At 53.2% G+C, this 10,302-nt stretch overlaps 1 protein-coding gene across 1 annotated transcript; it reads right to left on the bottom strand.

The window, feature by feature from the left end:
- Positions 1-1,328: 1,328 nt before the first annotated feature.
- On the bottom strand, positions 1,329-9,720 carry MESD (mesoderm development LRP chaperone). The gene is made up of 3 exons (XM_072737472.1): positions 9,463-9,720; positions 4,113-4,345; positions 1,329-2,688 (listed from the first exon to the last, which is right to left on the bottom strand). The coding sequence occupies exons 1-3, from the start codon at positions 9,664-9,666 to the stop codon at positions 2,421-2,423; spliced, it is 705 nt and encodes a 234-aa protein (XP_072593573.1). The 5' UTR covers positions 9,667-9,720; the 3' UTR covers positions 1,329-2,420.
- Positions 9,721-10,302: the final 582 nt, after the last annotated feature.

Raw genomic sequence — 10,302 nt, 5'->3', positions numbered from 1 at the left:
CGCAATCAGTTCTTCAGTGCAGCCAAGTACAAATGGGATGGCCTCTCACGCTCACCCCAGCGCAGCTCAGAATCCTTCAGGGCATTCCAAATTCCTTCCAGACCCTTTCCTCTTCAGGTGCGTGTTGCATTATGCCCCTGACTCCTCGATGGCTTCCCACCATCCCTCCTCTGCTCCTTCTAACCACAGGGCCCTTGCACAGATGGTTGCTTTACCTCCCACCACAGGAAGGGCCTCTCTTACCATCCTAAGGTTCCTCTTGCCTCTATCCCTACCTTGTGACACCAGGCATCTCTTTCATCCAACAGTTGCCATTTTGTGTGTGACGAGTATTCGTCTTCCCCCCCGGGTCATTAAGTTTCAGGACGAGACTGTTCCTGGTGCCCAGCAGTACCTAGCATGTAGCCAATACTCTCAACGACTGACACAGCCATACACTGTGTAGGAAGCACGGAGGTCAGTACGTCTGGATGTGAAAAGACTGTGGAAGCACAGGTATACGGTGTGAAAAGTACATTCCCTGTGATCCAATCAGAATAGTTGCTCTGCTTCACCTACAGGTGACAGAGAGCCAGCAAATGCCCGAGGTAAAAACTGGAAGCCACTAGGCATGGTGGGCATGGCTTCACCTGTGGCTGGATTCAGGGGCTGAGACAGCCCTTGTCAGGATGGGGCAAGGTGGCCACAGCTCTAGCCTCATGTCCCCTGTTCAAAAGGGGTAGGAGAGGGTGACTGGGTGGCTCAGTGGTTGAGCATCTGCCTTTGGCTCAGGTTGTGATCCCGGTGTCCTGGAATCGAGTCCCACCTCGGGCTCCCACAGGGAGCCTGCTTCTCCCTCTGCCTGTGTCTGTCTCTCTCGTCTCTCACGAATAAATAAGTAAAATATTTATTTTACTTTTTTAAAGATTTATTTATGAGAGAGAGAGAGAGAGAGGGAGAGAGAGAGAGGCAGAGACATAGGCAGAGGGAGAAGCAGGCTCCACGTAGGCAGCCTGACGTGGGACTGGATCCTGGGACTCCAGGAATACACTCTGGGCCAAAGGCAAGCATTAAACCACTGAGCCACCCAGGTGTCCCAAGTAAAATCTTAAAAAAAAAAAAAGGTGTAGGAGAGACCAAGCCCTCCTCCTCCCAAGGTGACTCAAGCACACTCACCCCGGGCTAGCTCTGACCGGCCTGGTGCCCTTCAGTCCTGCAGTGAGGGTAGCCTAGATGGGGGGATGGCAGGGGGAACATGCATCCTGCAGTGTAGACCTGAGGAGGAGAGGGCCTGGCTCATCCGGGAGACCTCTGCGTAGCTGCCAAATAAGGACGAACAGACACATCACGAGAAGCTAAGTGAATTTTTTTTTCCCTCCTGGAAACAAATCTACAGGAGCTTCCCCCAAGAGGAGGCAGTGGCAGGGGGTAGGCACACATGTCATTTTGTACCTTCCCTCAGCAGTAACATTTCTAACCACGTACATGTGCTATTTTTAATTTGTTAAAATCACAATGGAAGTTTCATACAAATAATTTTAGTTCCTAAAAATGACACTTGCATATAAATTCTGCAAGTAAAGTCTTACTCAGAGTAGGTCCGTGAACAGCAAAATCCGACACAAACAGGTGGCACGTCATGTTAGTACCGTACAAAAACACCACAGATTTAGGCACTTCATCAAAGAAAAATGTTTAGGGATGAATGAGGTCACTGAGTTTCCTGTCCACTCTGACCCCTGTTCCCACCCTCCAACATCGGCACATGAAATGGCACGCTCGAACCCTCGACACCAGCACAGCTGCCCAACTCCCGAATGTTACAGAACGCACAACATCGACAGGTACCGAGAATCCCTGTCAGGATCAGAGTAAACACTTCGGATTTTCGAGCTACAGGATTCTTTCTGCACAGACGTGGGGTCACACATCCCGGCGTCCTGACTGCACACTTAGACAACAGAGCTCCATGCAGTGCTCCCTTGGAGGGCTTCACTTCACAGTCCCAGAAACCATGTCTGTAGCCCAAGGAGCCTGGTCCTGCCTGGAGTCTCTGATCAGAACGTGGCAGCCCTTCAGTTAACAGAAACTAAGGAAGCATGGATACAGCAAGCCCCTGGGTCAGGGCCGGCATGGCAAGGAGTGGGGACACCAGAGTCAGTGACTCCCTCAGATTGAAACGGTAAAAGCAACAGTCAGGGTTCCCTTTACAGTGATTTTATCGTAAACGTGAACGTATCATTGTCCAACGGGAACTAAGAGACCTGCGTTTTCACACTTGACGCCTTTTAGACAGTAATTCTTATGTGGACCACAAACTGGTCATATGGCAGAGCCTTTCTGGAAGAAAGCAGATTTCCTCAGCGAGTAGTGGCCGCGTCCCTGCCTGCCCGGGGAGCTGGCCATCCCAAAGACTCCTCTGAAGGGTCACAGTGGCCCGGTCACAGCTCCTCTCGCTTATTCCCAGCTCGATTGTCTTCCTGCACAACCTTGGCAGCCCGAGACTTCGGGACTCCCTCCTTCTTCTTCTTGCCCTTCTCCTGCTTTGTTTTATTTTTCTCTTGGCTTCCTCCTCCCTTGCCAGGGTACACCTGCCCCTCCAGGGTGACATCCGCACACCTGTCTTGGCTCACCAGAAAGTCCTTAATCTCCCAGGCGTAGCTCCCATCACGAAGCATGAAGATGGCACGGTCTGATCCCACAATGAACCTTGAAGAGACAAGCAATCATACGGTCAGAACACAGCAGTAAAGTGCTAACAGGTCATAGCCATCCTGCGGCATGTAACTAGAGAAAACCATCCCTTCCAAATCTGACATGAACACAGAACAAAAAACTCTATTTTCCAAGGTCTAGTAGCTATTGACACTAATGTTCAAAAACACTAGCTGATTAAATGATTTAGCATCTCAGCTTAAGTCACAGAGTAACGGAGCCTGGGCTGTGTGTCGTGGATGCCCGTGCTGGGACAGCAGCATCACCAAGGGTGCTGAGGAGCCACCCTGGGGCTGCTGCTGTGGAGGCAGGAGGTGGCTGCCCTTGAATGTGTTCCGCATCCTGAGGCGCCCGGTGAAGGTTTCATTTGCTAAGGCTTCTGCTGACAAAAGCTGAAAACTATGAGCTGAGGCGCCCCACTGGTGCAGCTAGGGCACGAAGGCCCTGACACTGAGGGTCACCCCACCCTATGAGCGCAGCGGGGGCTCTGACTCTACCTGTTCCCCTCTGTGTCTGCTCAAGCAGATGAAAGCATCACGCCATCACAGGTACTAAGTGTTCCTTTCTATTTTTCATCACTCTTCTACTTCCTAAACTATTTCCTTGAAGAATCTAAATCTCAAGACCATTACTGAAAAGAAAGAATATTCCTTAGCATTGCGCCTGAGGGCTGCGCTGAGCTGCGAGTTCGGCACCCCTTCCCCTAATCAGCGGCAGGCTCCAAGACTGCGTCTAAATGCTGCATGCACGGAGGGACCCCCTGGGAAGCAGGAGCTTCTTAGGGGACACGGTCAGGCTGTGACTCATTGCCCCACAGAGGCTAACCTATCCCATCTCACTCAGATAAAATAACAGGTAGTGCCAGAGTCACAGGCATGTCACAACGTTGTGTGGTGACAGACGAGAGCCACACACGCCAAGGGCAGAGCATGCAGAGCTGATGAATTGCCACATTGTGTACCCGAAATGAATGTACCATTGTGTGTCCACTATACTCAAACCAAAGAAAGTTCAAGATAAGTAAAACTTTACGATCAAATATTAAAGAAAAAAAAAAAAGCTTACTGACTCCGACCAATAATAAATGCTCTTCTTAAAAAGAGAGAGAGAGGGATCCCTGGGTGGCTCAGCAGTTGAGCACCTGCCTTTTTGGCCCGGAGTCCTGGGATCGAGTCCCATGTTGGGCTCCTGCAGTGAGCCTGCTTCTCCCTCTGCCTGTGTCTCTGCCTCTTTCTCTGTCTGTGTCTCTCATGAATAAATAAAATTTAAAAAGAGAGAGAGAGAGAGAGAGAGAGAGAGAGAGAGAGAAATACAAAGAGGAAATCCAGGACAGGAACGGTCCAGGGCTGGAGGTGGGTCCTGCCAGAAAGGACAGGCCATGGTGGTGCAGAAGAAGCCCCAGCACAGCCTCCGACTACCTCTGAACGTCGTAGTTGGCATTGAAAAGACTGCCCTGCCAGAGGCTGGTGATCTCTTCTGTCTCCTTCTCCGTGGGGCTGCCTGACACAGTGACGAACATCATGAGCGTCTTCCCCTTCTTGGTCATCTTCAGGATGCTCTCGGGCCTGCCTGGATCTATCTGTGAAAAGTCGATAGGTGCCGAGGGTCTTTTGTGCTCTGGGAGGTCCCCTTCCTCTATGTCGTCATCCTTCTATGAGAGAAGAGAACACAGAGCATGCGCATCATCAGAACGTGCTCGGTGGCAGCACAGGCTGAACAGCTGTGCATGCTCGCAGTTGCGAGCAAGTGACCAAAGTTCTCGCAGGACCAGGGAGACCCAGGGGCTGTCCTCCTCCCCTTGACCTTCAGGCGAAGCCCAAGTCGCCAGCAGGACTCAGCACCGATCACTCGGGTCACCAGGATGTGAGAGCCCATGTGTGATGTTCCCTCTGGAACAATCTACCCCACACGGCAGATTCTAACAATGTGGTCTTACAATGAGCTGAGACACAGCAATAAAGACAAAACACTGAGGATGAGCTCCAAACATCAGAAAGAGAAGACTGAATGCCAGAAGCCAGGCATGAAATCAGATGTACTATAAGCCTGCTATTTAAAGTTCAGGATCAAACAAAACTAACCTAGGATGACAGAAATCAGAACAGTGCTGGCCCCTGGGGGGCTGAATGAGAAGGGAGGGACACAGGGGAACTTTCTGAGGTCATGGGAATGCTATCTTGATGACAGTGTGGACGACACCAATGTATCCATTTGTCAAAGCTCACAGCACCCTACACTTAAAATCTGCATTTCACATATATCAACGTCAACTAAACAATAAGAACCACCAACAAATACTCAATTCTAGTTAGTAGGCTGGGTTTTTGTAGTGGTGGGAACTAGCAATTTTCAAACTACCATCTGTGAATTCTAGCCTTGCGTGAAGAAGTAAATATATTAAGGATAATGACATCTGGTTCTACACTTTGGTGACGGGAGTGCTAACTGTGGAAAGGGGAAGAATACTCCCTGTATTAGGCTGGAACTGGCAGGCAAGCAGAGGAACACATGATTTTTCATAGGTAGGCAGGCAGACGCCAACACCCAACGGGTTCCAAAGGGAGAAGAAGAGCAGGGGAGGCTGAGGCGCCTCACTGGTGCAGCCAGGGCATGAAGGTAGGTAGGTAGATGATAAATGAAAATATTTAAAAAGCAGAGTTCCTCAGAGAAAAGACTAATAATTCCAGCTACAAAAAGAAATGAAGTACTCATAGATGGTCCCTGAAAACAATATCTTAAGTGATGGAAGCCACACATAGGAGACCATGCTATACAAGGGCCACTGGTAGGAGATGTCTAGCACAAAACAGAGATGAGTGGCTGCCTGGGTGGGCCTGGCTGGAGGATTGGGAGAAGAAGGGAAGGGAGACAAGATTTTATTTTTGGGGTGATGAAAACATTCTAAAATTGAGTGGTGATGGCTGCACGACCCTCTGAATACACCACTGAAATGTGCACTTTAAAGAAACGGTTGAATCATATAGCAAGTGAATTCTCTCTCAACAAAGCTGTTATCAAAAAACCAGAAGAATGACTAACTTAAAATGAAACAAAGAGCCCCATCTCACTCTTAGGTGGTTGTCTTGCCGAATCATAGAGGACGTCAATGGTAACGTACCTTTAAAATGGTTTTAACAAAAGGTGAAGCACAACAGAATTGTACTGCAGTGCTTAGAGGCGATCCCCATTTACATGAGATCTGGGACCTCGGGTAGCTCCATCTGACCACCTGGGTGACCTTGGATAGGACTCCTTACTCCCCTGGGCCTGCTCCTTCATCCATAAAAAGAAAAGCAGAGCTAGGTGACCCCCAGCAGTGTGACCCCACACGACATACTTCTCAGCTCTGCCACCCTCCCAACCGACCCACTTCTTTCATATTTTGCTTTGTGAGCTGATGGCGATCTGCAGTTGGGGGCACGTGCTGTTCTGTCACAGGATCTTGGAAATCCCCTTTCCTCACCTATGATGGAGAAGGGGACAGCATCTTCCCCCCCTAGAGTCTGGGGGACTCGATGACATAAAGGCGTGCTGGCCCCAGTAATCAGACCTCCAACCAACTAGGCAAGTCACACTCTCAAAATCACACAGGACCGCCTGGTCGCCAAATTCACAGGCTCTCTGACTTCCTTCTACTCTACTTTTTCAAACTGATTTCACTAAAGGTCATGAAATTAACTCAGTAGGTCACCGACAGCATTTAATGAAACAGTTATTAAATAATCGTAAGTCTAGTGCATGAGGCGAGGATAAGGATTGTTCCAAGCAACTTTAATTTCCATGGCATAGGCTTTTGAGTCTGTTTCAGTTTCCAAAAAAGGGGGAGGGGCAGGGTAGTGCCCCTGTGGGTGCCAGTCCAGCTCTACCTAGTCTCTGCTAGTTCTCTGGGGAACCTGACCTGTGGTTATTGCTTCCTCCAGGCAGGGGCAATCAAGCCCCTACCTCCGTCCGCCAGGGTCTGTCCACCAGGTGTCCGGCACTCCCCAGGACACTCCCTAGACAGGGAGTGGAAATACCTCTAGGCATTTTCAGCTGGCTCCCTCACTCCCCCAGGGCTGCTAGTCAGATTTAGGAATCACAAAGCTGAACTCCCCTTCCTGCATCTTTTTCTTGCTCCCTCTTCCTTGATAACACTAGCTAGCACATACACAGCACCTAGGGTGCGCAAGCTTCAGGATGGCCCTACAAGGCCCCCACTGAACATGGGGTTAGTAGGGCTCAGAGAAGACAACCCACTGAAGGTTACATGCCAGCAACGGTGACACTGAAGAGCAAACCCACATTTCTGGCTCTGGAATCTGCCCCACCCACCCCTACTGTAAAGGTGTAATCAAAGAACTGCCTTTGGCTTTCCTACACGGGTTGGGACTCAGCATTAAGTCTGACACGGAGGAAAGAGTTCCCTTTCACTATCCCCACCTCACACACGTGGGGCAGGCCTCTCCCTGGCACAGGGATTCTCACACTGGTGGAAAGGAGGTGGAGGATGGATTTAGGGATCAACACTGGGGGAGAAGTACTGTTACCCGCAGGAAAGCTTTCCCACGGATAAAACACTGAAGCACCCCGGAAGGGTGCTCACGTTTGTGGAGTGTCTGCAAACATTAGCTTGCAGGTCTGCACAGCACCCCACAAGGGGGGATGTTTCTGGCTTTATGGCTAAGAAAAATGGGGTCACACAGTTACCAAGCAGTAAAGCTTGTTCAAAACCCACCCTTTCAGCACATCATGCTATCTCCTGCCTGGTGACACAATCCACCAGCCACCAAGTTGGACATACAATCTCTCCCTTTCACTCTGATCCTACAGCTTTGAGCTTCATCCAGCAGACAATTACACTGACACGCTCTCAGCTATAAAGGTATGTCTGCACACAGATAGGGAGACGAGAGTGAGCGCACGTTTCCACGTTAAGGTATGGATGACCACACATAAACATTCCAGTATCCTAGTACTTGGGTCATGGAACTTTGCAAACCCGTCAGTGATTGCGTATTGCCTTCTAAATAAAGGGCTGACCCCAGAGCATTCAAGGGCCAGCACCACCCGGTCCCATCAACCTTCCCACCATTACCCCTCACTACTTGGCTTCCAAGGTAGCTTTTCCAGCTAACCTAACTAATTCATATTAGTGGCTTCCAATCAGAGTTGCTATCCTAGGTTCTTTCTAGGATCACAACTAATCCTTGAACTACTCTGAGGTGGGTACTACTAAGGCCTCTATCTTGCAGTTCAAAAAACTGAAGTACTGACAGGTTCTTCAGTAGCCCAAACTCACAAGTGGTCTGAGGCCAGGCAGCCGAAGTCCAAAGCCTAGACTGTTCCTGTCTGCACCATTCTGCTTGGTTCCCACGTGCCCCACTCTCAGCTCCTGTGGCAACACTCCCACACCCCTCTTGTGTATCTAAAATGCCATTTCCACCCTGAGACCTTTTGAAAGTCCTACAACACTTTCTTCATTGTTTACTGAACTCAGCAATCCTACTTCGTATTTATGGTTACTTGTACCTACTGTTCCTGAGGGCGGGATCCCTTGCTATCGCCACAGCACCCCTCTCTGTCTAGCTACCTCTTAGTATTTCCAGGGTAGGATTTCCTCAAGAGATAGTGTTCTTACTTTAGGGGATCAAAATCTTCATTCGCTCAAGTCCATAAAGAGATGGGAGATAGGAAGACAGTAAAGGGGGGAAGGAAATGCTGCCTGGAGTTCCCTCTCTGTCAGAAGTGCGCACACGCAAATCCACCCCATCCTTCCATCAGGGGCAGATAGATAAGAAAGTACAAGTCTGCTTTCTTCTAGTCTACCCATCAGGTGGTACTTTAAACTCACATCTGAAAGGCTCTATCAAACATGTCTATGCACAGGGATGCCCACAAATAAGACATCAAACGTGGGAAGGAATCATCCAGTAAAAAATGAAAAAAAAAAAAACAAAAAAACCCCAAAAAACCCCTCATTCTGCAGATAAGAAACCTGAGGCCTAGAGAGGAAACAGGACTTGCCCAAGATTACACAGTGAGTGAGCAGCCGTTTCTGAGTCCACTCCACTAGCTATGCAAACCAGCCAGGGCAATGCAACCGCCTTTGCAGGGGAAAGAGGTGCGACGTGTTGTCGTTTGTTGAACCTTATCTAAAAAGCTTATTACACACTCCAGTGCATTCAAATAACGAACCAAAAAGTTACTCTCACAAAAACAAGTCTCCGCTCCTTTAAAGGAAATGTGGAGTTTCCTGCGAGCCACCAGAAGCCTTTGCTTCCACCACCCCCTCACCCCCCAAAATGCAAAACTCTCAGCAGGGAACACACCAAAATGAGAAGTCCGATTTGGTACTGACCGAGAAGAGGGGGCAGCGACTAAGGCTGAGCGGGCCCTCGCGTGAAGATGACCCTCGTTCCCCACCCCCTCCCTCCGTTCCTGCGCCGAGGGCAAAGGCCTCCCTCCCCACGCGCCGGGCCCAGGGACCACCACCAGGGCCGCGCCGGGGCGGCCCGGGCACCGAAGGGCAGAGGAGTGAGGGGCCGGCTCGGGCCCCGCGAGGCCCCGCGAGGCCCCGCAAGGGGTGGCCCGGGGGTCGGCGGCGGTGCGAGCGCGGCGGCCATCAAGGACGCCTGGCCCGGGCAGAGGCCGCCAGGGGCCCAGGAGACAGCGGGTGTGGGGGCGCGAGGGGCCGGGGGTCGGCGGGAGCCCGGCCGGGGAGCGGAGGGACCCGGGGCCACCCAGGCCCGGGCCGAGGACGCGGGGGCCCGAGGCTGTGCGCGCGCGGACCTCCCACTGCTCCAGAAGGCGTGCCATGTCCGCATCGTTGTAGTCGCGAATGTCCTTCTTCTTCTTCCGCGAAGGCGGGCTGGCCTCGCCCGGCGTCCCGGCCGCGCCCTCGGCAGCGCAGGCCCTGGGCGGCAGCGGCGGCAGCAGCAGGTCAGAGGCGCACAGGAGGACCAGGGCCGCGCGCACCCAGCCGCAGGCCGCCATCTTCGCCGCGCCGCCGCAGAGGCCCGTGGTGCGCGCGCCGCCGGACCCCGCCCCCGCCCCGGCCCGGGCCCCGCCCCCGGCCCAGGCCCCGCCGCTCCAGGCCCTGCCGTGTGCCCGCTTCCAGATGCTCCGCCCCCAAGCCCCCCTCCCAGGCCCGCGCCGGCCTACCAGGCCCCGCCTCGTGCCCGCCCCCAGAAGCCCCGCCCCCGTCCCGCACCGGCCTACCAGGCTCCGCCTCGTGCCCGCCTCCAGAAGCCCCGCCCCGCGCCGGCCTACCAGGCCCCGCCTCGTGCCCGCCTCCAGAAGCCCCGCCCCCGCCCCGCGCCGGCCTATCAGGCTCCGCCTCGTGCCCGCCTCCAGAAGCCCCGCCCCCGCCCCGCGCCGGCCTATCAGGCTCCGCCTCGTGCCCACCTCCAGAAGCCCCGCCCCCGCCCCGCGCCGGCCTACCAGGCCCCGCCTCGTGCCCGCCTCCAGAAGCCCCGCCTCCGCCCCGCGCCGGCCTACCAGGCCCCGCCTCGTGCCCGCCTCCAGAAGCCCCGCCTCCGCCCCGCGCCGGCCTACCAGGCCCCGCCTCGTGCCGGCCTCCAGAAGCCCCGCCCCCGTCCCGCGCCGGCCTACCAGGCCCCGCCTCGTGCC

This window comes from Vulpes vulpes, chromosome 14, assembly GCF_048418805.1.
Source record: "Vulpes vulpes isolate BD-2025 chromosome 14, VulVul3, whole genome shotgun sequence".
Taxonomy (NCBI): domain Eukaryota; kingdom Metazoa; phylum Chordata; class Mammalia; order Carnivora; family Canidae; genus Vulpes; species Vulpes vulpes.
This window is presented reverse-complemented; position numbering and strand designations above follow the sequence as displayed.

Bases quoted from the DNA above. Each gene is read 5' to 3' on its own strand.
- MESD (XM_072737472.1), bottom strand. From the start codon at position 9,666: ATGGCGGCCTGCGGCTGGGTGCGCGCGGCCCTGGTCCTCCTGTGCGCC. The intron at 4,346-9,462 runs GTCCGCGCGCGC...CTTCTCTCATAG, and splicing joins GCCTTCTGGAGCAGTGGGAG to AAGGATGACGACATAGAGGA. The intron at 2,689-4,112 runs GTAGTCGGAGGC...TGTCTCTTCAAG, and splicing joins GCCAACTACGACGTTCAGAG to GTTCATTGTGGGATCAGACC.